Raw genomic sequence first — 27,334 nt, forward strand, 5'->3', positions numbered from 1 at the left:
AGATAAACAATACATTAATGTTTAATATAGAAAAACACGGTTTGTTTCTATTGTTGCAGCGGTCAAAACAGTTGAACCTTTTAGTCACTGGGAGGCACTAACTTATTAGCTTTTTAGCTTATATGGAGAATTTTTTGACTGCTGCTAATTTACATATAGTTTCTGCAGCAATATTGCTGCTGACTGAATATAAAAAGTCCTGTATTCACTCTCGTTTCAATGTGCATTGAGTCACTTCCAAGTTAACCATCGCCCTCTGAGGCTGCTAAATGCTTCAATTAGATAATTTTACTGACAAAGAGCTGATGCTGTGAAAACAGTGAAACTGAACCAAAATGATACAGATACAGGATGGACAAGTAAACAACTGGCTGAAATTAGAAATAAAGCCTTCCTAAGCCTAGGGGGGCAGCAGACCTGGGAGAAAAGAAACTCGTGAGTGATCAGGTGGCTGCTTTCACGCCATTTTCTCTTTATTTCACACAAACTGCAATAAAATACTGCTCACATGTGTTAAGTACTGGAATATTGTCTAAGTTCTGTCTTTGATGCGGATAGCTCGAGGTGAGTTTAACTGATGTGAGCAGCGTTCTATTTTTATTTGCTTAAATCTCCTACAACACACCCACACACGCACAGAGAAGCCAACAGCTACAAACAACAAAAAAACAGTAGCTGCAGCACTTATAGTTTAGCAGATGGTTGGTGTTGCACTGTTAAAACAGGAGCATTTATGACTTTCTTAACCACGTTTGTTTTGACACCGACGTGTTTATATCTGCGTGTCTAAACTACTGCTGCTGTTCATTTCCTCTTGCATAAGTGGCACAGGTAGGCACTGTGCGTATTTGCAGTGTTTTTAATCTAAATTTTAAATTTGGTGTTTTGCACAAAGTTATTGTGCAAGTTTAGTTATGTCATTTCACTTTTTTTTCCGTGCATGGTAAGATTTTATTTCCGTGTTCTAATCCGAGCCAAAAACATGGGTCCCCATGTCTTGCCAGGCTGAGGGACCACAAGAATGCCAAGTCTGTGTCGATAAAAGGACACAGAAGCGTCTCGTGTCTGCAGGGTTGGCTCCTGAGTTGTCTGTCCATGTCCGGGGTTAGAGCTGAAAGTAAAGTATTTAGATAAAGGAATGGCAATCTCCTCCCACAGGTCTTCAGCTTCAGCCTCGGGAAAGTCCTTCAGCACCGTCTCAACCACAGAAAAGTTCTCCAAGCTGGACAGAGTGCAGGTTGAATAGACCACAGTGCCCCCTGGACACACCGCCAACAGTGCAGACCTGTAATCAGCAGACAAATATTCCACCTTAGACCTCAGCTAGAATTAAATTGTATCAAAGAATATGCTGTAACCATTCAACCAACCAATACAAATTTTCACTTTAAAAAACTGTATATGTTGTTCCTATATTGTGCTTGTTGGTGTTATTTGACTGAGTTAACTGCAGTCTGATCTGCAAACTACAACTAAAACTGCAACTGCTACAGCTTCCACTTTACTCTTCAAGTTCTTTTGAGTTGGAGACCTGAAACAAAGTTTATTTACCATCCAGTCTAGCTGAAATCTATTTTGCAGGGAGTTTGTAATTTTACTGATGGTTGGTGCAGTGTTTAGCACTGTCACCTCTTAGCAGAAGGGTCCTTGGTTTGAACACAAGAGACATTTAGGGTTTCCTGTGTGGAGTTTGAGTTCTCTCCGGGTTCTCCAGCTTCCTCCCATGCTCCAAAATCATGTTTCTTAAGTTAAGTGTTTATTTTAATTTGACTGTACACGCCCTATAATAACTGGGACAGGCTCCAGCTGGATAACTGGTTAAGTAATGGATCACTTCCTCCCTGACTGATCCTTTGTTGCCTCTCATCTTCCTTGATTACCTGATTACTTATTTAATAACTATGTTCCCACAGCAGTTCTGCTAAATCCACTTACTCGTCATTTCTTCATCTACAAGTTTAGAACTTCTCTCTCATTTGTATTCACTACTGGACTATGGTACCTTCCCTTCATTCCTTCAGTGCATTTTAATTGCGTGCTCATTAGGACAGTGAATCTTTTTTTTCTCAACCTGTAGAGATATTAGAGTACCATAAGGCTAATGCATAAGCAGGAATTTCCAATGTCAGAACGGGCGCTTACCTAAGCAGCTGTGCTTGGAGTGAAGGAAGCCCGGCTCTCTCCCTCAATCTTTGTTCCCCCTGCTGGCTGTTGCACAAATACAGCCAGCTCCTGTCATTAGAACATGGAGCATCAACCAAAACCTATGGCAGCGAGAGGAAGGAATGTGAGTAGTTGGTGCTGATGTCAAAGAGGAAACGCAAGGGAATAAGAAAATTTAAGGAAAATTAAAAATGCTGCAGGTGTCTAAAATAATCCACATAAATGTCACTTTCCTCACGGCACCTGAGTCATCAAGAGACCAATTTTGGTCAGTGGAGGTGGAAGATAAATTTCCCCTAAAAACCAAATCATTACCATTTAAATAAAACTGAATAAAAGACAACAGCTTTGGAGTTTTTACATCTCAACTTTGAACCTTTCAACAAGTTTGTTCTCAGATTTTGGAAAAAGCTCCTCTGCATTTTGTTTGCACTCTATTACCTTTCGGTCTTTTTTTCCTCCTACAGTGCCTTACTCTAAGTCTTTTTTAGTCCTTTTCCTTTTTTCAATATTGTGTTCCAATATGAGTCACTTTGAGTTCTTTGATTCCTCCCAGCTATTTGTCTGCTTCTTCTTGGCTCCTAGTTTGAATAAACAGTTTTCTTTTTTTTCTCTCTGCTGAGTTTATTAGTTTCTGTTCAAAGGCTTGCTGTCCTCATTCATTTGTAGTTGTGGCCTTGGAAAATAAGTGTCACCCTACTTTACAGGACAAAATCACATGCTGCCATGAACATGATAGGATTTCTTTGCCAACCTTGTCATATAAACCCGCATCGCTCTGCCCAAAAGACCGTCCGTCCTGTGCAGACACAATCACTCTGCTTTTTAGTGAGTGAGGCACAAAAGACTCCAGGGTTTTGGCAAGCCAGTCCCGTCTGTGAAGATCTGGTTCATTACAGCAGAGAAGCGCTGGAACACAGCACAGGGCAGCATTACTGATTATAGTATTCAATGCAAATGGGTTATTCCCAGCAGACAAAAATATTCCTTAGAATCATCTGCAGCGACTTAGATGCAAAGTGTGTGTTTAATATTCAAAATAAAAGCCAACATGTTTCTTTTTCCCCCAAGTTCTTTTTACCAAACACACATAATCTGGAAAAAAGGCTACACTTTGAACATCCCTTTACTAATAGAGTAATTCATTTGGGGTTGTTTTAATCCGATTAAGTACAAATAAAATCAAAATAAAGTCTTCTAAAAATGTCTCTTTTACCTGGGCTGGCACTTTGCATTATGGCTAAGGCTTTCCCCCCAGGAGCAGAGCAAAGATCCAGAACCTTTTCGCCATCTTTGACTTGCAAAGCCAGCACTGGAAGCAAGGATGCAGCATTGAGAAGGTAGTACTGCTTCAGCTGGCCAGGCCTGTGAGCCTGAGAGGGAAATCGCAGGGGGGACGGGTGGATGTAGCACTGTAATGACGGAGGAGGAAAACTGAGGGCGGGTTCTGATTGAGAGTCCTGACCGAGTGCAAAGGAGCTGTTGTCAGACTGGGGATGGGGGTCACCTGGAGAGCCCTTGGAAATGCAGAGAGTTGACAGAGTATCTTTTCCTTCTTGGTATTTAGAATTTAACACCGTGGCGGGACCATTAGAACGCAGCACTGAGACATCTGTTTGTGGCAACAATGTGGAAAAGCCCTGGGCTCGAAGAATCTGTGCAATGCCTGTCACTGCAGTGAAGCGATTGAGCATGATGCCATACTGCCATGACTGAGGGTCCAGCAGCACTTTTCTGAGGGACAAAATTAATCTCAGTTTGGGAAAGGTGGAATTACTGTCCACGTGCATAATGATTATTTCAGGTGAAATTTACCTTGCATATGGCCACAAGTCACCAAGTTCCTCACTGTACTGCTGGTCAAAGTGATCGAGCACTGGTTGACACAAAGTTCTTTGCTTCTTGTGCCTTTTTGTTACCTATTACATGAAGACCAGGCAGAAATAAAATTAGGCAAATCTATACAAAGTAAACTTAAAATCCACTTCAGGGACATGCTCTGCTTAGACGTTGAAAGTCCCACTCAGGTAAAAACTGTTTTAGATCACTATCTCAGGAAACACATCTTAAATAAACACTACATACACCGATAAATGTACAATTTTTTATTTTTTATTCTACTTTCTAGCTCAATAGTGTATGTACAAAAATAACTGATGTACATTCAAGTTTTGCTGATCTTCCCTTTAGGTTATGTGGAGTGAAGTTACAACAAACGAGAAAAAAGAAGAATAACTAGGGTCTTATACAGCAGCTACCCCTGGTGGATATCCAGTGTAAAATCAACCCTGGGAGGTTTGACTGTAAATAATTACCATGTATATATATATACATATATATATATATATGTGGGGAGGGAGAGAGAGAGAGAGAGAGAGAGAGAGAAGAAAAATTTTTGAAACAATTATGTGAACGACTTTCCAGTTGTTAAACTCTGGGTCTCTCTAACAGTCTTGGTCTGTCTCCCTCCCCTCCCCTCAGATAGGTGCCTATCCCAGAGCTTGCTAATGTGGTTTACTTCTAACATTGTAGGGGGTTCACCTTACAGTATAAAGTTGTATGGAAATAACTCAACTGAACTTGGAAAAACTAGCAAAATAAAAATATACAGGAAACGTGTTAATTTTTAGTGTAAGTATATCTGGTCAAATTTATTATCCCAGCTAGCCTGATGGGGCTTTGACGTCCATCTTTATTGATACTTTGGATAACTACAAGAATCTGAGTCAACTGATTTAAATAGCTATGCGTTTTTATTGCAGTAAATAGAATAATATTTAAAAACGCGAAAACTAGCATTGCAACTAATAAAAAACATTTTATTAAAATGTTTTTTAACATTAACATTTACAAAAACTAAAAATGTAATTGAGACGAGCAAGCACACTCTGGAAACTGAAACTAGGCTGGGTTATAAAAAAAAAAGCCAAGACGAAATAATAAAAAAAAAGTTGATTAAAAATAAATAAAAAAGTACAAAACTATAATAATAACTACGCTGCTTTTATTCCCTCTGAAAACATGCAAATAATAAACTTTTAAATTTAAATTAAGAATAATAAGAATAAGAATTTTCTATTTTGTTGAAAAAAAGTAAAAAGTAAATGACAAACACTGGGAAAAAAAAGTAGGATACATCATATTCCCTGATGTTTGTTTACCTGGTTATTTCGGCGATCCTCTGGATTAAGCTGCTGAGATACATTACCGCGGTCTGTGTGACAGTTACACCAGCGACACCGCCACAAAGGTGTCGGCGTTAGCTTCTTAGTTTTAAAGCTAGATTTTCTCCAGATACGACACAACTGCGTTACTGAAAACATTTATTTAGCCTGTCTTATTGATACTGCACAGCTGACATGTCCGAATTTATTTTCGGCAATGTTCAAATCTATTTAACACAAAAACACAGGCGAACACTAAAAACTAACGAGTGCGTTCCTCAAATCCTTCCCCTCACTACAAAAACGGTGCTTTAGTTCCACCTATGAAACCGGAAAACTGTTGTCGTTGGTAAGGGTGTAATAATGGACTCAAACCTGGCAGAGACAGTTGGACCTATAAAATATCCAAGCATAAAAAAAAGCATTAGACCCAGGTGAGGAAGGACTTTTGTGTGTCTACATAACGTACAATTTCAAAGAACCGATTTTAAATTTAATTTTTAGGAACTCTGTTAGCAGCATAATCTGAGGGATGTATCTAGTCTCAGTGAGAGTCGAATTATTTAGTTTCAAATAGACGCAATATAGCAGTGTCTACAACCATCTATAACATATGGTGGAGCCTCTGCCATGGTTTGGGGGTTAATTTTAGCCATAGATGTGCGGAATTGAGTCAGATTTCGATCATCTGATCGACTATGACACACACACACACACACACACACACACAGCCAGCGCAGTAAAAGCATACATGGATAGAAAAAACAGATCATTTGAACACTGTAAATCATGAACTGGCTTCCCCAGAGATTGGACGTCAATATTTTTTGCCTTTGTGTTGTGTTTCCATTTAGGTTTAGACATTTCAATAATTCGCTGCACCCATTTCCATGAGCATAAGCTAAAGAAATAAGATACATTTGCTTTTAAATCGTTTCATTACACAGCTTGGCATCCAAAGACGAAACATTACAACAGTACGAGTTTCATTTACAAAAGGGAACAAGTCCATGATCGTATCAGGTATCCCCCATTACGTTTATTGAGACATTAAACAAACCTGTCCCACCTCCCCTCACAAATGTACAGAAACACTTGAGGAATTAAACATTTTATTTCTGTTACTGGTTGCATGTTTGTTGACAAAAACGGCTGATTAAATATACAATAAGGACACAACAGTCCTTGAAATGATTTGCCAGAGTTTCATACATGAATGGATTCACAATCTTTCAAGAACACAAAGATAAACATGATAACCAGCAATCACCCAGCTGTTCAAACTGCTTATTCTTGTTAACATTGTGAGTTATCCTTTCACAGCTGGTTTTACATGGCGAACAGAATGAGGAATGCAACCATCAGACAGAAGAGACCCATAGCTTCAGACAGAGCGAAGCCCAGGATGGCGTAAGAAAACAGCTGCTGCTTCAGAGAGGGGTTCCTGTGGAGACAGAGAGGGGCCAATGAGATCAAGTAGTGCTGAAGCCTAATAAGTACAGCTAATGAGGCATGTTTAGACCAAAGTTTCCCATGACTGACTTGGCTTAAAGCACAATCAATAATTAGTCAGTGCTAAACAAGTCTTATTTTGACCAACAGACATTATTCCTCTAACTTCACTTTCGCAGTGATTTTAAGTGATGCCATTCGGAATCAAGTATACCAAGTATCTTTTGGTTTTATAATTAATCACCAAATGGCAGAAATCTACTCAGGTCTCTTCTTTCTTTTGTCATTACCTGTTCAGTAGGTCACATTATTTTAAGAACTTGGGTATTAAGTAAACAAGACTAAAACGTTCCCTTCTCAACTGCGAAAAATAAAATAAATGACCTCATTACTACTACAGGGGACTTGTTTAATTTACCTGGCATATCCAATGATAAGGCTGCCAAACACCGTCCCAATTCCGGCTCCAGATCCAGCGACTCCCACAGTGGCAGCTCCTGCTCCAATGAACTTGGCAGCAGTGTCGATGTCACGGCTCACGGCGCTGGTTTGGAATCCCCGCAACGCCACTTGCTGCTGGGAGACACTGCCGCTCAGTGGTGCCAGAAGCGAAGCAGTCTGAAAAACAACCACCAAACTATGAAACACAATTCCCACAAGGTAGAGTTTACTTCTAATGCCAGCATTACTTCTGCTAAAAATTTAGAGCTATCAAATTTAGACCTCTCTAAAGAAAACTTATTTTAAGATGTACTACATCTAGCTTCTAATCGTATCTCATCACATTATGAGTTTTCCCCATTTGAAGATTATTATAGTTGTATATTTATAACAGAAATACACAGATGCATAGTGTGTAGGGTTGCAAAAACAAAATGAAAGAAGTTTCATACACTCACGTTCTGTTTGTTGTTTCATAACAATGAATAACAACAGACAGCATGTTAAATCTACCCGATTAGGATATGTGGCCATAATTCCACAGTTAACAATTCAATATACAGTTCAGCCTGCAGAAATGTTTCTTCAGGATAATGTGAGCAGGGTGGCACTATTTGTTGGTAATAAAAGCAATCAATGTGCTTCTTTGTTAGAAGATCTCAAATGTATATGCAATTACTGCTACTACTACCGTTTAACTTAAAATAAAACAAGTCTGTATTTTACCTTTTCTATTTTTTGCACAGTGTTAACTTAGAAACTATTAGAAAATGAGAAATGTCACTTGATGAATGGTGTGCTCTGCGGGCAACTCACCTCTGCTCTCCTGCCGTCTGACACTACTGCTGCTGAGAGCGGTCTGTACAGCGCCCTGGATCCAGCACGGACCTGTGTTGGGGGGGGGGGGGAGTGTTTTGACATGATTCACCATAATTTATGTTAGAACAGCATTAGAAAGACCTACAACATCTGCTGTGTCAAAGCTTTTACATATATATAATTACAAGTCAATAACAGAGACCCATTAAAATGTTTCTCTGGATTCTCTTTTCAAGCCTTACATGGAATACGTTATAGCCTTCAGATTTAGTCTGAACTTGGAGGAAATGATGGAAAACCAACACAGTGAGCTTCCTCCTGATTAGAAGCTAGGACGTCCTTGTACGTATGAGCATTAGCTAACTTTAGCAGAGGGTCAAAGACTGCTACACAGCCAGTGTTAACAGGCTACTTTATAATAGTTTACAATGATGGAAGTGCAGCTAACAATACTCAATCAGTGAACAGGCGCAGTTTAGCAATTATCAGTTTTCATTCATTCAAGCAAACTGACCAGAGAGGGCGTGGAGACGAACTTAGAGCAGGCATACATTACGATGGGACGTTCTGGTCAGGTCACCCACAGCAGCTGGAGTTTATCCGAAGTCTACAGATAAAAACACATGAAACACAAAAAAGCAAAGCTTTAGCTATTTGACACTGTGCCTTTTGCTAAACAACCAAGTACAAAGTCTGCAAAAATCAGGTAGACACGCAATTAAGGTCAAGAGGAGAAAAAAACCCGCACAATACCGCTAAAGGTAAGTTAGCTGAAAATCAGACGAGCTACACGACGCTGTGAATAATAGACTACAAAAATACGGAGCAACAAAGAAGACTTAAGAGCATATATTTAATTCAAACCCAGTTTCTGACAGAGGAGGCTAGCGCTCACCGGTTTGCAGTAGAGGTCGAACGCACGAGAGGCTTGCGCATGTGCAATGTCACATTTATTGGTTGGTTTCCGGTGTCAAGGAAAAAAAGTGATTTCCGGTATCTGCCAAAAATTGATCACCGGCATTAAAACTTTTGTAAATGACTTGTTGGTGGATAATCTGTCAAATATGTCTCAAATATATCTCTCATGATTTATATCAATGCATTTTCGTCCAGAAAGAAAATTCTTGTTACAAGGTAGAAACTGCAATCACTTTTTGGCAAAGTGACTTTATGTAGTGACCTGAAGTAAATGTCACTCACATAAAAAAAAAAAAAAAAATTCAAGAGAGATCAGGCAAAGAAATATGATCTGGCTGCAGAAACTGCAACAAACATAACATAAGAGTTCTATAAATATATTTTAAGGCGCCAAAAGTACTTGGTTGATGCTAATGTAGATAAAATAACGCAAAGTCATAAAGATAACATAACTGATAATTCATGTAGCTTATAATTCCTTCGTAAATCCCGTTGGATACAGTATATTTACCAATATAAGCAACTGATAAAAAATTGACATGAAAAACACAGGAATATCAGAAATCACTTCAGAAGGGAGCATTATAAAAACTTTCTGTCAAATCCAAAGTTCTGTACTGTTTTTACTGAAAAAACTGTTTTTTTGTTTTGTGTTTTTTACTAATGTTTATTCAGTTACTAAATCTATGCATCTCATATAACTTTATTTTTTAAACAAATTCTTTGTATTTGTGTAAGGGCCAATAGATGGCGACATGATGTCTCATCTGAGAAAGGCATACATCACATTTGCTGTACTTGTTATTTACACATTTTGGGTTGCTGATTTAAAAAATAATGTCAGTTTTTCTTTCTCATTTTTCTATTTCATAAGTGACAATTAGAAACACGATCCAGATATTTTTATTATTATATTTTTCTATATCTCTGAATGTTTCACAGTGAGTGGAGGCTGTTCATTGTCTGTAAATGCCAGTCTAAAAGGTCTCCTACTGAAAAATGGCAATAGCTCTGCATCCGGGGGAACTGTTCATTCTGTCCAGTTAACAGAAACCCATGAGAATATGGAAACTGTGTTGGAGAAGCTGAAATACGATGAGAACAAGCTAGCCTTAATTTTTTTTTTAAAAAATAAGTATTTGTGACTAACTGTATGTGATTTTTTTCCCATTTGTGTTTTAAGCATCATTCAATTACATAACATCAGCTATTTTCTGGAAATGAGTATAAATCCAGGGTGGTGTAGTGATGTTTTTTTTCAGGGTGGTGTGAACTAAACTATACTTGATTATCTAATGTTGAAAGATTTAGTTTCTTTAATTGTGAAAATTACAGTGGAAAAATGCAAACATCAGCAGAAGTAATACTTAAATCACACTCATTGTGCAGTATTATAACCAGTGTTGGGCAAGTTACTTTGAAATAGTAATTCAATTATAGTTACTAGTTACTTCTACAAAAAAGTAACTGAGTTAGTAACTGAGTTACAATATTCTAAAAGTAATTAATTACTTGGAAAAGTAACTATTGCGTTACTTAAAAAAAAAAACAAAGAACATTTAACCCTCTGGCGTCCAGGGTATAACTGGCCATTTTTTTTTTACTACTCTTGATTTTCTCTCCACATTTTACCTTTAAAAACTATTTGCTTTGCCTTGTTTGGGATCATTCTTTTTAGCACAACCTCACGTGTCTGAATTTACAGTTATGTTCTCATTTTGTCATACTGTACAACCAGAATTGATCTAAAATCAGACAAAAAACATAAAATCACAGTAGAAAAAGTTATATTTTTACTGTAACAACCATAAACATGTTTAATGAATCATATTTCATAACTTCAAATGCAAATATTAATTGTCAATTTTAAAATCCTATGCACAAGTTTTGCAAACAACAAAGTTATTTGCATCTATTTACTTTTTACCCCTTTTTAAAATAACCATTTCAAACTATTTACAACAATCAGCTGTTCTTCAATAAGATGCCACACAAATTATTTGTGCCACTCCAAAAAAATCATTTCTGTCCACTATAAAGGAGAACATCACAGCCTGATACCTGCAGGTCTGACAGCAGCAGGTGTATCACTGCTGTTTCTACCTGGAGACAGCAGCCGCCTCATTGTTCTGACACACAACACAAAACTGTCCACAACACTACACACTAACTACACAAGACAACACATTAACTACACACAACAAATACGCTAAACGTCACAAATCTCACACATCTCAAAACTCGCTCTCTCTCTTTCTCTCTCTCCCTCTCTCTTTCTCTCTCTCCCTCTCTCTTTCTCTCTCTCTCCCTCTCTCCTAAAACTTTTTTTTTTGTTTTTTGCTCATAAGCAGAGAGTGCTTGCTAGCGCTAACGTGAGGAAAAAATTGAGGAAAAAACGCCGCGTATATCTTGTTTATCCTGACTCTGGTTTCAACACAATTTACAAACTGGCACCTTGTTGCTTTGTCTTTAAGTGGTCATGTGATTGACTTACCACGACTACTTTATTCTTCCTCAGTCAAACAGCAGCACTCGATTGTTTTGCCCCCTGAGCTCCAGGTGTTGTGCTAGACAGTGATCGTGATTACCGTCCGCGGGAGCGCGCAGCTGCTTAAAGCTGCAGCGTCCAGATTACTTACAGCTACTTCCTGCAGCTGATATAAGATGCGGTAAGCTGAACACAGCTTCAACCGTCTGTTTGTTGAAAAATAGTAACGGACCGCGTTACCTTGTTAGTAACTGTAACGGCGTTGTAACGATAGGAATAGTAATTAGTTAGATTACTCGTTACTGAAAAAAGTAACGCCGTTAGTAACGCCGTTACTTGTAACGCCGTTATTCCCATCACTGATTATAACATTAAACACCTGGCACACTAGTCGAGTTCAAAAGGTTCAACTGTAATGCCTGCATGTAACCACAAGAGGGCAGAAACGCACCATTCAGAGTTTACAATATGCACTTGAACGTGACACTTAACAATATCACTACCAGCCGAGCCGTCATGCTGTTGGCCTGATATCGAGCCAGAAAATTTATGCAGAATATGCTGGATCCATATTTAGCATATCAATACATCCAGACGTGAAATATAGAAAACTAAGGCTTTCTGTGTCTTTCCTTTAGCACTAGAAATAGCCCCCCACACACACCATTTTAAGCCTTTTGCACAGTCAAACAGTATTACCAGAATTACGGGTAAAGATTAGACCTGGCTGCTTAAGAGGAGACGCCTACTAATTCAAGGACGGTTTTGATGATTGTATCATTTATTTCATCGTGGAAAGAGCAAGGTGGTGGGATATATGGAGTATAATCCACCACCTGCTACAGTGTATTAAAATTTTATGCATTTATAGCACCGTTTAAAAATGCTTCGAAAATTTAATTTAAACGTGGTACTATGAAGCCCTAGTCTAATTACAAATATTTTGCTTTTTATAGGAAGTATGTAATATATAAAGTTCATATTATATTGTATCAACATATAATTCTCATGATATTAGATACATATAGCATTGACCACCTCGCAGTGGCCACGATGCTCATAGATCAGATCAGTTGGATCCACACAACACATTTCGTTAAGAGAATTAATTTAGTGTGTGAACCTGAACACCTTGCATCGTGACGATGTGGGGCTATAACACCACATCTAGAACCATCTCCTAGATCTATATCAAATATTTACGCTCCAGCTTTAAGTGGGTTTCCCCTCTTCAAAGTCTCATCTCTGGCCGCCCCCTCAAAAGTAAGCTCCATTTGGCGATGCGGAAGGGAGATTCCTCAGCTCTTCCAATCATACACCCCCTCTGCAGCATGATGTTACCGTTACGCACCACTACAATAAACGGAGACGTGAGTCTCCGGGGCGAATCCCTACTACGTCACTCTACTCCTGTATAAATAACCCGAGCAGCGACTCTGATCAGACTCGAGCAAAAACCGCTTTTCGACTACAGCAACTTTTTATACCAAGGATTACTGGATTGCCTTCGTTGGATATAATTTTCAGCACCGAGTAAGTGTCTTTAACGGGCCGCTGGGGAGAGATTTCATGCTTTGGTTAGATTTTGACCTTTTTTGTGAATACACATGTGGGCAGGTCAGGTCGACCATTTTTATATATATTCATTTTAAATGAGGGATAACAGTTTTTATTTTACAATATGACTTACAATGGTAAACATATTCGTAAAATGATCTCCCACTGTATTTCTGTGCAGACCTTGATAGCGCTCCTTTCTTTAAATGTGGCTGAAATGATCGCATATTTACGCATGGCACATCTATCCACAGATCCTCGATAGAAGCACAATGACTTTGAACAAGGGTGACAAATTGCGGAACATGGACAAGAGGAGAGGAAGCGTGCCCTTCCCAATGAATTTACCCAACCTACACAGGAGAAGCATGCCCGTGGACGACCGCGACCTGCGCGCCACGACACCACAGACGGGACAGACCGACGAGCTGTCCAATTTACTGCGGTGCACGTCCTACTCCCCAAGCGAACAGCACCGTGGCAGCTACGCCTCAGACTCCTCCGACTCGGTGATCTCCACCAGCAGCGAAGCGGACTCCCAGGTGTACAAAGTGGTTCTCCTCGGGGAACACGGTGTCGGCAAGTCCAGCCTGGCGCGCGTCTTTGGAGGAGTTGAGGATGCTGGTCACGACTGCGATGAAGCAGGTAAATGGTGATGCTGAGGATGAGTCATCAACCATAGCAACCCACACTCTCAGACACACACAATGAAGATGTTTCATTGTCTGTGAAGATATGTAATAAATGGGCATGCCAACGGCTGCTTTATTTTATTTTATTTAACACTGAACAAACACTAAAATATATAGAAGGACGGTTATGACATATTTTAAAGCAATATTACTTTTTAAGTGCATTATTACAATTGACATCACCACACTTATTTCCAGTAGATTTAAAACAAATGATGCAGTTTTTTAAATTACAGAAAGGCTGCACTGAAGCTGTACAATTCAGTATTATATGAGGACTGTGCATACATTGATTATTGCTATTTCCACAATACAGTGCGGCACCAGCTGTCAGAAGCACACCCAATAGCACTATGTGAAGGGAAACTACAAAAGGCCAGTGATGGCGTGATCACAAACTGTGATCTAGTTTAATGAGTAGACTCAGAAAGAAAAAAATGTGCCAAAAATCAGAGTGGAAAAAAAATAGCAGCAACACACTTTGACAGCAAACACGATTGCTCAGATAAAAGACACTTTGCTCTCCCTGCCAGTGTGTAACACAATATTTATTTTTCCTCCCTTAGGAAACACTTACGATAGATCTATGTTGGTGGATGAAGAAGAGGCATCCATCGTGTTGTATGACATCTGGGAACAGGTGAGAGTTATATATTATTAATGAAGTGTTTGTCCATTTGCATTGATTCAGGGATGTTGAAATTGTAAAAGGTGCATTCAGCCATGTATGATGTTAAATTTAGTCTCTGTTTCTTTCCTGAAGGATAACAGCCAGTGGTTGAAGGACCAGTGCATGAGAATGGGAGACGCCTACATCATTGTGTATTCAGTGACAGACAAATCAAGCTTCGAGAAGGCATCGGAGCTCCGCATTCAGCTGCGCCGTGCCAGACAGTCAGAGAACATTCCCATAATCCTTGTGGGTAACAAGAGTGACCTGGTGCGGTCCAGAGAGGTGTCCGTAGATGGTAAGTGAGATTAATAAACTCGATCCTAAAATGTGCAGTCAGGGGAGGTAGATTTGAATCAACTTGACTAAAGCCTTGCTTGAGGCATTTCAAGACAGAATCTGACAGATGGTTGAGCTTCACTGATTTTGCTAGGGTCAATCCACTTTTCACAGCTGACTGCTCAGGTTGATTCAGGTTCCTCTGCAGCTCAAGCAATCTGCCAGAGATATGCAGCTTTCATGACTTAGGGCTAATTCGTCCTCTCTAAGCTTACAGTTTTCCATTTCAGTGTGAACTTTCTCAGGGTTTTAATCTTCCTTCCTGTGTTCTGCATTGCAGAGGGAAGTGCCTGTGCGGTGGTATTCGACTGCAAGTTTATCGAGACGTCTGCATCACTTCACCACAACGTGCAGGACCTGTTTGAGGGCATCGTCAGACAGATCCGTTTGAGGAAAGACAGCAAGGAGGAGAACGCCCGACGCATGGCCAACTGCAGACGTAGAGAGAGCATCGGCAAGAAGGCTAAAAGGTTTTTGGGCCGCATGGTCGCACGCAAGAACAAGAAAATGGCTTTCAGGCAGAAGTCAAAGTCCTGCCATGACCTAACGGTTCTCTGAGTGACAGATGGGACAGAAGGACAATTTTTTCCCCCTTGGCCTCTGAAGACCAGATGCTGTGTGTTTTAACACTAACCCAAAAGGACTAACAGAACCGTACTGAAATATATTTTTGTTTTCTAGACACCAACCAAAAGCAAAAAGAAGCTGTTGTTAATGAAATGACTGATGTTGTTTGAGTTATATCATGGTGATAACCTGCATTTATTTTATTGTCTGCCTTAAACATATTGTCATCAGTATGTATGAAAAAAAATCCACAAAGGCTTGTTATTTCTATGTGCTGCGAAATTGCCTTGCGGTTGGGTTAATGTTGTGCCCTTTAACTGAAGGGGTGGGGGTGGGGGCGGGGGGGTTGATGTATATACTAATATACGAGTCACGCTGAAGGCAACATACATCTCATTGTAATGTAAGACAAGGCAAAGGATGATGATGCTAGGTATTCTGGAGTCATATTTTACTTGAAGTGTGGTACGCAGGTTCGTGCCTCGGCCGAGTTACTGAGGACTATTCAAAACATCTGTTATTCTATGTTTTTTTTTCCATAACACTGAATTCAGGTTGTGAATGTCTGAGTAAAGCAATAAGTTATACTAGTCTTGTGAATTTTGACATGATTTGAAAATTCTTTGTTTACGTTGAGTTCCTTTTTCAATAAAATATAAAAACAAACCATAAACTGCCTTCTGTCTTTAATCCCAAGGCACCGAGGCATTCAGCGTAACGCAGCAGAAATTGAGTAAATGTGAATGTACATCCTCATCAATATTCATTTGATCTTATCGGTGCAATGGAACCTCACTGGTCACTGGTTTTGCAGGAAGGAAAACAGGCAGTTAAGCATGTTTCTCACAAGGTGTTAACCATTAATCCACCAAAAGGAGTACAAGTGCTCAGTTTTTCCACCCAATTTAAACTCCTCTCACACCTCTCAGAGGGAGCACACGCATCATTTGGAGAAGGTAAGATGAAACATTTTTGTTTAGAGAATAGAGTTTATTTATTAATTTTCTTTATTAATTACATGTTCCTATCATAATTACTGTCGCAATCTGCTTTTGTTGAGCGACAGTATACCCACAGCTTATCTTTTGTACTTTGGAGGCTTTAATTGCAGTTAGAGGAGTTTATAAGTGATTACTGTGACCATAATTCAGAGTAATTGGGTTCACAGCTACAAGATATTTGTCAGGCATTAATGCTGAAATACGCTTTGTTTTTAGATTAACCTAAAAAGAAATGTACTTTTGCTTTCCAATCAAAAGTGTCTTTCTTGTTGTCCACTGTGTGGGCTCAAATGTGGCATTTAGTGGTTTCATAGGTGGTGGTGCATTCGAGTGCACGCTATTGCTCGGTTAAAAATTGTGAAATCCTCTCATAAGTGGTGAATCTTTAACAAAGTGTTTGTGTTTGTTGTGCTGAGATCAGTTGGTCTGAAATGCTGTGATTATACATTTATCCCGTTTGCAGGGGCACATGGCCGAGAGAGGAGCCACACCAATGCACATCACAGCTCTCATAGTAAGCAGATTTTTTGTATTACATTAACCTTTCATACTAAGATAAGATTATTGCATGAACACTGTCCTTCAGCTGCTACCAAGACAACATTTTGTTTCACAGTGGGCAGTACTTTATACATCTGCACCATGTGCTGGGACGAATGTTAAAATTGGTGTCCCTGAAAACTACGATGGTATTTTCCCATGGTATCTAACCAAGGTAAGGCACTTAAAACTTCTTGTACTTCTTGTGCTCATTTTCCAAGAAAGCAGATGTGTGTTTCTCTAAACCTAACCTTTTTAATCATGACGATTAGGTAATTATATATCTAAGCAGAAATACAAGCAGATTTGATTTCAAATGCACTTTGGTAAGAATTCTGTGTTGTAAGCGTGACCTTTCACTATTTAAAGGTCAGAAATGCTAAATTTAATCAAGATTTAACATTTAAGATCATCATTCAGTAATCAGTAACATGTTGAAAAGAAAACTGATAGAAAATGAAATTATGCTGTAGACCAAAGCTGGATCTGTGTGTTTTCTTGCACTCAGAGCTGAAAGTGTATAAACCTGGTAATTGGCATGTTCACAATGCTTTTCAGGTGTCAGCCTCAGTCTCTGCATATAGTCCATCTGGGTGGCAGGCAGGATGTTTAATTCATACTTGTCAGTCAGACCTCCTCTGGGTTGTGCAACAGCATGAATGTTGGCATTTTATTGGGCTGGACTGTGGTGTCGTCACGTCTTGTATGAAACATAGGCATATATTTAGGCTTTGATGTCAGTCTGGGTGTCATTTTGACTCACTCACAAATAGCCTGTTAATGGCCAGAATGGAGGATAATAACCCCACTTTGTGTTATAAATGGAATGGACATAATAATTGCTTCACATTCGTTCAAGGCAAAAACCTTTTCATGAAGCTGCGTTCGTCAGAGAGGGCTAAACTCGTCTGCTCTCCTGTTTCAGTTTCTTGAGTGATTAATTCAGCAAACCTTGCGAAGTACAAAAGCACAGTTGACATTTGTGTTCATCTCGCAGATTACTGTAAATACGCAGTTTCAGCGTCTGCTCTAAAGTAGATTTTTCAGACACTGCTATATTTTTTCTTCTAGGGATTTCAAAGCATCCAGTCCTTGAGTCCTCTTATTAAGTACTGCAACATTGTACGGATTTTTTGTAATCAAGTAATTTCGTCATTGGGGAAGTTGAATGGCAGGATGCTGGTAAATAGAAAATCTAAAGCATAAGCTGTGAAATTTTTTATATTGTTCATATTTTACTGTTAATAAAACACTTTAAAAAGATCAAACAAATCAGCCTGTTGGTTCATTCCTGCTTTGGTAATGCCCTTTCACCCACCCAGAAGACCTCAAAATAAATCATAAATGCAGTGAAGGATGATGTGAGGGCTGGGACGGGGTGAGATGGAGGCAGATGATCTGTTGTGGTGGCCTCTAAAGGGAGATGTCTAAAGAAGGTGAAGAAGAAGTAAAGATTCCTACTCAGTCTAACTCAAACTCTATCTTATTCAAACTGAAGTACACTGTGTGGCTCTCTTGGGGCTATTTTAAGCAGATTAGCACACTTTTAACTAACAAAGCGAATAAAGAGAGACAAACCAGACCTTCCAGATGAAGACATCGGATTTAGATTCAACTTTGAGAATTTCCTTTATCTTTTATTCTGGTATTTGAATGTTATTTTTTTCACAAGAAGCCCAAAGGAATGTTGCTGCTTGTTGGCAAACCACAGCTCTGCTTTCTCCTAAGGCATATGGAACAAATGGTGGTCAGCTATTGTGGGAGCTCAATTATTGTCTCTTAGTGAACACGGCAGAGAGTAAAAAAAAGCTCAATTTTAACCGACTTACCAGAAAAGGATAAAACATGAAGAGCTGACTATCGCTTGCACTTTAATCATGCTGTATTTGTTGCAGTGTCATCTAGTTTAAATGCAGGTGCATCTGTGTAGTCACCTTTTTTTCATTAACCATTAACCAGGATGACAAACTGATTGTTTTCATGCATACTTTTTGTCTTCATCCCCACAGCTTCAAAGCCTGCCATCTAATTATAGTGACCTGGTGGTAACAGGAGATGATGAGGGCATATTTGGAGTTGATGCTCAGTTTCTGTACGCCTTAAAACCACTGGACAGGGAAAAGCAGCCATCTTACTCTCTGCAGGTATAAAAACATTTCTTTTCTGATCATAGTGCACCGAAAGCAATTTTCTATGAGGGGCCGTACAAGCCAAAATTCATTCTTTCACTCTCACACACATACATTCTTCTCTCACACACATATATTTTCACTCTCACATACATATATTTTCATTCTTTCACTCTCACACACATACATTCTTCTTTCACACACATATATTTTCACTCTCACATACATATATTTTCACTCTCACATACATATATTTTCACTCTCACATACATACATTTTCACTCTCACATACATACATTCTTCTTTCACACACATATATATTTTCACTCTCACATACATATATTTTCACTCTCACATACATATATTTTCACTCTCACACACATACATTCTTCTTTCACACACATATATATTTTCACTCTCACATACATACATTTTCATTTATGCATTCCTACATTTTGCTCTCATTTACATGCATTCAATATGCATTTAATCTCACAAATAATATATGTATATAAGAAGAGAATGCATACATGTCAGAAGAAAATATATGTATGTGAATGAAAGAGTATAGTGGAAACGGAAGGAGTTTAATGGAAACGGAAGGCTGGGTGTCTGTACCGCTGTGATTGGCTGAGAAGCACGCGCGGGTCACTTTCAAGTGTCTGACAGTATGGAGGGGGGAGAAGAAACTCGAGTTCTTCAGCAAGCTATCGGGGTGTTAAGAAATATTTTATCATCTCCTGAAACGGTCACATCGTTGTCCTCGTCACTTGATCGAGATGGGACGGGCTCAACTTTTTTTTTACGTGCGCTCAGAATAGTGGCACAAAAATAACGCCACAGTAACCCAGAAAGAGTAATATTTCAAACTCTGCCACTCTGTGCTTCTCTGCCACTGCCTCGTTTGAGTTTTGGACGAAATGGATTCTGAGATATTGCATTTCGTCATTTCGAGCTGATTGGAGACCAGAACAGCCAATCAGATATTTTTGCATCCAAGTCTGTGATTGGCTGGTTTTGTGGCACAAAAATAACGCCATAGGTCACAAAATAAACTTTTAAGATATTTTCATGCGAGAATGGTGCTGTGTAAACTTCAAATATCTGCTTGATTCATCAAGACATCACATATTTCCATAAGTGCTCTAACATTTTCGGAGATGCCTGTTACCTATGGCCTTATTTTTGTCCCACTATTCTGAGCGCACGTAAAAAAAATTTGAGCGCACGTAAAAAAAAAAGTTGAGCCCGTCCCATCTCGATCAAGTGACGAGGACAACGATGTGACCGTTTCAGGAGATGATAAAATATTTCTTAAAACCCCGATAGCTTGCTGAAGAACTCGAGTTTCTTCTCCCCCCTCAATGCTGTCAGACACTTGAAAGTGACCCGCGCGTGCTTCTCAGCCAATCACAGCGGTACAGACACCCAGCCTTCCGTTTCCATTAAACTCCTTCCGTTTCCACTATACTCTTTCATTCACATTCATATATTTTCTTCTGACATGTATGCATTCTCTTCTTACATACATATATTATTTGTGAGATTAAATGCATATTGAATGCATGCAAATGAGAGCAAAATGTAGGAATGCATAAATGAAAATGTATGTATGTGAGAGTGAAAATATATATGTGTGCGAAAGAAGAATGTATGTGTGTGACAGTGAAAATATATGTATGTGAGAGTGAAAATATATGTATGTGAGAGTGGAAATATATGTGTGTGAAAGAAGAATGTATGTGTGTGAGAGTGAAAATATATGTGTGTGAAAGAAGAATGTATGTGTGTGAGAGTGAAAATATATGTGTGTGAGAGTGAAAATATATGTGTGTGAAAGAAGAATGTATGTGTGTGAGAGTGAAAATATATGTGTGTGAGAGTGAAAATATATGTGTGTGAAAGAAGAATGTATATGTGTGAGAGTGAAAGAATGAATTTTGGCTTGTACGGCCCCTCATAATTTTCAGTCATGTTTCGGCTAACGAATGACTTTCTCCAATGTGCCATACAGATAGTTCACATGGAAAATACATTTTTATACTCTTGTTCATCATCTTGTTCATAATGATCATGCGCTGTTGTTCAAAGCAGTTTGGGGCTGCTAAACGATTCGCATGAAAAGGGTGGATGCGGGCTCCAGCATGTGTTACTTACAGAACATGTTTGTGTTTGCGTCACAGGTGTCCTTCAGAACGTCAGTGCATCGTCAGAGCTTCAACGTTGAAGTGTGTGTCATCGACAAGAATGACAACGTGCCTACGTTCATAGAGGAGAGCATGAGAGGCAGCGTGCAGCTCGGGCTTCTCAAGGGTACGAGAACCTTGCACTCAGATGTGAACGTATTACACAACCAATTTAAGGCTGGGTCACATTCGTCAGTCCTGATTTATGAAATATGCTGAATTTCGTCAACAGTGAAAAAAACATGCCTCATGTCTCCGTGGAAACTGCAGTTTAACCTTAACATCAGTATAAATAGATTTAATAACGTTGCAAACAGCATCATTTCAGTCACACGCACACAAGAAGACTTTGTCATGGGTTTTGGTGATCGCATTTATTTGATACAAAGGCCCCAGTGTATTCCATTTGAAGTCCTTTCGACATACACGGGGTTTAGCTCATAGTATTAACTCCTTTATGTTTTTATGTATTTTTCATTTAAGAAAACCATGATGGTACATATACCTTCATACATTTGTGTTGATCAGCTTTCTGTTTGAATATCCCACAAAGGTCAACTCACTGAAGCTAATTCTGTTACTGTTTTACTCTGTCCGTGCAGACTAGGCATTTTGCAGAGGTGTCATCTTTAACTTTTAAAATTTGCCGTTACACAACCCACCTTTTTGTTCTTTTGCCGAACATCAGCATGTTTTCTTGGTATAGTTAGGGATGGAAATTGAGACATTTTGTCCCACTCTTTAATTCTGTGTCACCCGTATCTCTCAGGAATACCATTCATGCAAGTGGAAGCACTAGATCGTGACGACCGCAACAGTCCCCACGCTGATCTGCGCTTCAGCCTGATGGAACAAACACCCAGGATTCCCTCCAGCCAAATGTTCTCCATCCATGCCATCTCTGGAGAAGTTTCACTCACTGAGGAAGGTCAGTCTTAACCAGCCACTAAAAGGAAATAGTCAAGATAATTTTGTGGGGGTGGGGGTATCCATAAAGGGAAGCCTCAACATATAATTTTCCAACAAATCAGCGTGCAGGGTCACCTAGAGTGCAGCTTTTTACAATTTAATTTGGACTTTCTGCAATTTGAGAGGCCAACTCTTTACATTTATTAAAAAATGCTTTCTTATTTCTTAGGAGCTTATCGTGTAGATAGTCTGTCCTCTTGAATGATGAAATGGCATTCAGTGAATTCTAATGGACTGAATACTCCTCTACCTCATTCATTCATCCCATTGTTCCATTCAGCAATGAAATCAGTTGCACTAGCTGTCATGCATGTCAAAGCAACAAAAGGAAGCAGCTCTGTGTCGGTATGCTTTGGGTCATGAGCTGTTCTTTTCTTTACTTTCACTTCATTTCACAAGGCCACAAAACCATTATACAACCTTACTGTTTTCTATACGGTTTTAGAGACCCTTAATCTGGCTTTTCAGTTTTTGCTTGCATCTTGAGACAGAGAGGGAAAAATGCTCACCATCATCAATGTCGAGCATTCTTGACTTGATTTGCAGTCATAAACAGGTTTATCTTCACCATCATGCACAAGACTTGCACTGATTGGTCTACCAGGTTTCCAGCAATTGTCTAGATTTCATGTGCATGCATAGATTTTTGCTTGAAAAAAAAAAATCCAGATATTGACTATGGCAAACTATTTTTATATCTCTTTGACAGTGAGCCTCATTATTATCTTCTTCACTGTCACAATGGAATCTAAATTGTAGCCCATGTGTGAGCTGCTGTGGGCTCTTTTCTGCAGATATCAACACTGAAACGATGCACTTCAGTCCACCAGTGATTTAGCATCCAAGTGTCCAATAAGCTTTAAACATCTAGTGTATGAAAAAACGTATCTAAAGCAAAATTCTTTTATTTAAATAAGTAATTTAAACAATACCATACTAAAATAAAAAAGTAAATTCTCTGTAATATCTCATTTATTTGCACATGAACGCGCTTAAGTAAAGGAAATCTGTTATTGTCCAAATACGTTGTCTGCAAGAGCACAATACTCACACCTCAATACAAACCAAGTAACCCTTTTTCCCAATAAAACAAAACAAAGAATATCAGGAAATATTTTTATTGTTGATATTTTCCTGAAAAAGCTGTTATTGGTCAGTTTCTAATCATAGAGGGAGACACATGTACAGAATTTTTAAAACACTTCTGAGAAACACAAGTTGAAGTTGTTAAAATAGGATCAAAATGTGAACATAAAGAAAGGTCTTGGAAAAGCCTGACGTCACAAAAATGCCAGTAATGTATAAATATTTGATACAAAAGTATTACAATAACATTATTCAATTATATCTTTTCCAATCTAGCGGACACACATGCGAGAAATTCTTAAGTGCCAGTGCTATTTCTGTAGCTTTGGAATTGCCCTTTGCTACGGTTTGGCAGGAGCTGGATGACTTTCACACTTGCTGGTCCTTTCCGGCCCACGCTGCTGATGATTTCCACAAGACGAGCAGCAGTGAAAATTGCCTCCTTGATTTTTGCACCTTCTCTTTAGGCTACCTGGTCACAATTACACTTCAAGTAGGCTGTTTATGTTATTTTGCTTCCATTTAACCAAGAAATTGCAAAAGAAAGGATAGAAGGATCACTCAGATATGTGAGGACATGTTAATGCTTTGATTATTGGAGTGTCTTTATGTTATTATGGTGTGTTTGCTTGTTTAGCTTTCAGGACTTTTGCCTTTTTGCACTCTGGAAACTAACACATATGTTCTAATAAAGTGCTGTACTGTTATCTTGTAGGCTTTCTTGCATAATTTATGCCTCTGTCACCACCAGGAGCCTCTACTCTGGACCCAGAGATGTGTGGTCGTTATAAGCTCTCAGTGATGGTGAAGGATATGGCTGGGAGGGCAGATGCCTTCTTTTCCACTGGCATTGTTACTGTTGAGGTGACAGGAAACACCTGGGCATCACCTGACCCTGTACGGCTTCAGGAAAATCTTCCGGGCCCTTACCCCATACCCATCTCACAGGTGAGACAGCAAAACACCAAAAAATTGTATTGACTCAGCAACATTTCAACACAAATGCAGCATGTTAGCACTGTATGCACAGTCTAAAATAAAGCCCCTTGTACATGATTTTTAAAAAATAATTAAATGGTGCGGCATTATTAATGCAGTACAACAATGTTATCACGTTGCAGTCAAGCAAACGGTGTCAGTAGTGTGGTCTGAGTGAAGTGGCCTCACATTGCTTGTTGCTGTTTTTAGTGTTTCCTTCTAAGTGACCAAATACTAAATTATTGAGGCTGTTCAAATGCCATGGATCCTTTCAGGCCACATCCTGACTGAGTCACTTTAACTCCCATATTTACTCACTCACTGCCGCCCGCCCACCCACCTACCATCACTCTGAGGGGTATTACACAAATCTTACAGCTTTAAGCCAAAATCTAAACTCAAATACACAGAACATATGCAGTGCAATTCTAATCATATTGTACGGCTTGCTACAAATATTTGAATATCTTGTATAATCTAAAGAAAAGTCCATCCAGGTCCAGTTCAATAGAAGGACATTCCTATTATTTTTTGGCACATTTCTCTTCTTCTTGCTGCTGTTATGTAACCTTAAAAACTACTGTGTAAGTACTGTGTAAGTACTCCTATTCAACTGAGACTTATTGTAAAGTGAATATCTTTGAGTTTAACATTTTTAGTTGTCCAAAACAAGATATCCAAAGACATCAGCTTGTAAAGAGACATTTGTGATTCCCTGACATTTCTGATTAAACTAAGTAAGTACTAATTAAAAAGCAACGAAAGATGAACTGATAAAGAAATCTAAGTGCTGCAGCCTCACAAAGGAGTGTTGAAAAAGTAAACCTTGATGATCGCGTGAAGATATGGGCACAATTTCACATCTAAAACTTGAAATACCATGGAAAATGTTTGATTGCTATCTTTTCTTCAAAAAAGCCTACAAGCCCACAGAGCCGGTCCCTTTTTCACACTGGATTAACTCCAAAAAGCATCTCGTGGTATCTATGTAAATTCTATTTATAGGTTGGTGTCCGAGCCTGGTCTTTTCTAACCCTTTGCTTTTTATAATGTTGCCATATCTGCTACATGTCTATAAATAACTCAATAGCCCTCAGAGGGTTTTGTAACACATGGAAAAAAAACCTGCTAGCAGTGGCAGTTACCCTTTGTCAGGAAATCTTTTAAATCTACACCTGCATTTAAAAAAAACTAATCTTAGTTATTCACTTCTGAGAACTGTGGAAACAATGGGACCTGCAGAGCTGAATATAAAGCTCAATCAAATTGTGAGAATCGCTTTGGCCAGCAGGTACACCGCAATACCTCCCCCTCCTCTGGTTTTCTCCCACCTCCCCCTCACACTCGCCCTCAGTCTCTCTTCTCTCCTGTTCCAACGTCCCCTGCCACCCACGGAAAACGTGTGGATTCACAAGCGTGGGCTGATTTGATTTCTTTTTTGTCATATTTTCAAAAGCCAGTTCAAATCAGCAGCAAAGTCTACAGTTTTATCTTAAAGGTTTAGTTGTTATTTATAATGTAATACTCCGGCTCGGTGACCTTTTAATTATTTATTATCAACACATAGCATCTGTGTCTCTATATGTAAACAAGGCTGTCTGGAAATCTTTCAATGAGCAGATTTCCTGTGTGTTTTTCTTTTAATTTCTAATGAAAAATGTGTTAGTAGAGTGTGAAATGAGACCTCTTGTTCCTTTACTGAATCATCTACGTGAACACTATTTATTCACAGAGTCCCGTTTGTTCTCATCGCAAACTAAAATCACACAAAACGGGATTAGGTTAACACGATGTTTAGTTGGGGGAAGCCTTATTTCGCCTACGCGGTGTTCTAATACTGCTGTGCTCAGTAGGTGGTGGGACTAACTGCTGTTATGACACATACATAGAGAATCGTGTCCAAGAACCCACTCTATGCATCCCACCTCCCCTACTGTCTCAGATAAATGAAGCAGTCATGTCGGCATCTACTCAACTGTGACAAATCTTGTGTTTTACATGCTGACACCGTCCTTGGTGTGACAGATGCCGAAATCAACCTGCTGCTTAGCATGCGCTCTGCCATTGTCCTTCCCTGGGTAATAGTCAGTTATAAAAGTAAGTGTCGACTGCTGTTGTGATTACATTTTCTGAGTCTGCAATCAGATCAAACCAAGCTCCGGCTGGATTTTAAAATATGCAATCCAGACATTTATCAATTCGATTGCATCACCGCCGCTATGGGGGTTCATTGTAATTTGTTATCTATTGCATGTTTTTGATTCCCTAAAAACTTTGATTGTGTAACACAACCACCGAAACTACTTGAACTCAGGACTGCAATCTATTGAGACTCGAGTGGGAGTGAGGGTCCCAGTAGCTGCAAATGAATCAAAGCTCTTAAATGCTTTGAATTGTTAGCGTTCACACTCACATGAAATTTCATTATTTATTGTGGAATTAATTTGAGCCCCACTCGAACTCTGTCAAGGCCTCATGATCAGTGAGTAGTATTACAGATGATACTTGTATCAGTGTGGTGCCTCATCATACATTAGTCATTAGAAACCTGATTGTGTTAGAATAGCTCTGATTACAGTACATTAAATGTACTGTAATCAGAGCTTTTTAAATAACTTTTCTCCAATTGACAATTGAATGAAATGCAGCACACCTTGTGTTACCACCTCAGTATCAAATATCAGTGAAGGCTATCAGCAGGGAGTGTCCATGCTCCCTCAGGTGTTTATGATAAAATTTAGCTTAAAGTAAGCAAAATGCAAGGTGGTTGGGTGGCCATGTCAGTGTAGTAAAGTGATGGCTTTAGTGTTGTAAAAATGACAAAGATAACACAGTGTTACAGGCATAGAACTGTGTTTTTTCATCAGCAAGGTGATTTCCAAAGAGCTATTAGCAATAAACTTTAAATATCGCCACACACTGTGTAATCTTGAAAAAATCTGAAGAAATTGGACAAATGAAGAACAAATGTCAGGCAAGTGTCAGACCTGAAAAGACTATCTACAGTAGATGAACAGTATCTGGAAGTCATGTCCTTGAGAAATAGGAAAAAAAAATCAGTAGAGATGTCTGTGAAGGTTCTCAGTCATCCAGGTCATCGTAGTCTAAGGAGCTTGGAAAGAAAAGCGAAGAAGTCCAGATGCTTTTCTTTCCAAGCTCCATGGACAATCAGTAG

At 39.1% G+C, this 27,334-nt stretch overlaps 4 protein-coding genes across 5 annotated transcripts in view; 2 read left to right on the forward strand and 2 right to left on the reverse strand.

The window, feature by feature from the left end:
* Window positions 1-433: 433 nt before the first annotated feature.
* nsun3 (NOP2/Sun RNA methyltransferase 3) lies at window positions 434-5,655 on the reverse strand. Its single transcript, XM_005466903.4, has 6 exons — window positions 5,325-5,655; window positions 3,979-4,082; window positions 3,380-3,897; window positions 2,918-3,072; window positions 2,143-2,264; window positions 434-1,285 (listed from the first exon to the last, which is right to left on the reverse strand). The coding sequence occupies exons 1-6, from the start codon at window positions 5,484-5,486 to the stop codon at window positions 952-954; spliced, it is 1,395 nt and encodes a 464-aa protein (XP_005466960.1). The 5' UTR covers window positions 5,487-5,655; the 3' UTR covers window positions 434-951.
* A 767-nt stretch (window positions 5,656-6,422) lies between these two features.
* On the reverse strand, window positions 6,423-9,041 carry LOC100695831 (ATP synthase F(0) complex subunit C3, mitochondrial). 2 transcript variants are annotated; one of them, XM_003445709.5, is made up of 5 exons: window positions 8,935-9,041; window positions 8,554-8,646; window positions 8,037-8,108; window positions 7,198-7,397; window positions 6,423-6,771 (listed from the first exon to the last, which is right to left on the reverse strand). In XM_003445709.5, exons 2-5 carry the CDS (start codon window positions 8,590-8,592, stop codon window positions 6,657-6,659), a joined length of 426 nt encoding a protein of 141 aa, XP_003445757.1. In that variant the 5' UTR covers window positions 8,593-8,646; window positions 8,935-9,041; the 3' UTR covers window positions 6,423-6,656. The 2 variants fall into 2 exon arrangements, with proteins under 2 accessions (XP_003445757.1, XP_025761523.1); XM_025905738.1 differs by lacking the exon at window positions 8,935-9,041 and adding an exon at window positions 8,793-8,816.
* Window positions 9,042-12,830: 3,789 nt separating this feature from the next.
* rrad (Ras-related associated with diabetes) lies at window positions 12,831-15,943 on the forward strand. Its single transcript, XM_003445708.5, has 5 exons — window positions 12,831-12,978; window positions 13,257-13,647; window positions 14,261-14,334; window positions 14,458-14,662; window positions 14,984-15,943. Exons 2-5 carry the CDS (start codon window positions 13,275-13,277, stop codon window positions 15,259-15,261), a joined length of 930 nt encoding a protein of 309 aa, XP_003445756.1. The 5' UTR covers window positions 12,831-12,978; window positions 13,257-13,274; the 3' UTR covers window positions 15,262-15,943.
* A 207-nt stretch (window positions 15,944-16,150) lies between these two features.
* cdh16 (cadherin 16, KSP-cadherin) overlaps window positions 16,151-27,334 on the forward strand; it is a 29,942-nt gene continuing 18,758 nt past the window's right edge. Inside the window, exons 1-7 of the mRNA XM_003445760.3 lie at window positions 16,151-16,226; window positions 16,735-16,785; window positions 16,888-16,986; window positions 18,821-18,955; window positions 21,124-21,253; window positions 21,896-22,054; window positions 23,933-24,129. Of these exons, the coding sequence (XP_003445808.2) occupies window positions 16,741-16,785; window positions 16,888-16,986; window positions 18,821-18,955; window positions 21,124-21,253; window positions 21,896-22,054; window positions 23,933-24,129 (765 nt within the window). The 5' untranslated portion in view covers window positions 16,151-16,226; window positions 16,735-16,740. The remainder of the gene's footprint in view (window positions 16,227-16,734; window positions 16,786-16,887; window positions 16,987-18,820; window positions 18,956-21,123; window positions 21,254-21,895; window positions 22,055-23,932; window positions 24,130-27,334) is intronic.

Source organism: Oreochromis niloticus, linkage group LG1 (assembly GCF_001858045.2).
Source record: "Oreochromis niloticus isolate F11D_XX linkage group LG1, O_niloticus_UMD_NMBU, whole genome shotgun sequence".
Taxonomy (NCBI): domain Eukaryota; kingdom Metazoa; phylum Chordata; class Actinopteri; order Cichliformes; family Cichlidae; genus Oreochromis; species Oreochromis niloticus.

Bases quoted from the DNA above. Each gene is read 5' to 3' on its own strand.
- rrad (XM_003445708.5), top strand. From the start codon at position 13,275: ATGACTTTGAACAAGGGTGACAAATTGCGGAACATGGACAAGAGGAGA. The intron at 13,648-14,260 runs GTAAATGGTGAT...TTCCTCCCTTAG, and splicing joins TCACGACTGCGATGAAGCAG to GAAACACTTACGATAGATCT. The intron at 14,663-14,983 runs GTAAGTGAGATT...TCTGCATTGCAG, and splicing joins CAGAGAGGTGTCCGTAGATG to AGGGAAGTGCCTGTGCGGTG.
- LOC100695831 (XM_003445709.5), bottom strand. From the start codon at position 8,592: ATGTATGCCTGCTCTAAGTTCGTCTCCACGCCCTCTCTG. The intron at 8,109-8,553 runs GTCAGTTTGCTT...CCCCCAACACAG, and splicing joins TCGTCTCCACGCCCTCTCTG to GTCCGTGCTGGATCCAGGGC. The intron at 6,772-7,197 runs GTAAATTAAACA...CTGTCTCCACAG, and splicing joins CTTATCATTGGATATGCCAG to GAACCCCTCTCTGAAGCAGC.
- nsun3 (XM_005466903.4), bottom strand. From the start codon at position 5,486: ATGTTTTCAGTAACGCAGTTGTGTCGTATCTGGAGAAAATCTAGCTTT. The intron at 3,898-3,978 runs GTAAATTTCACC...TTTGTCCCTCAG, and splicing joins GACTTGTGGCCATATGCAAG to AAAAGTGCTGCTGGACCCTC. The intron at 1,286-2,142 runs GTAAGCGCCCGT...TGCTGATTACAG, and splicing joins CTCCAAGCACAGCTGCTTAG to GTCTGCACTGTTGGCGGTGT.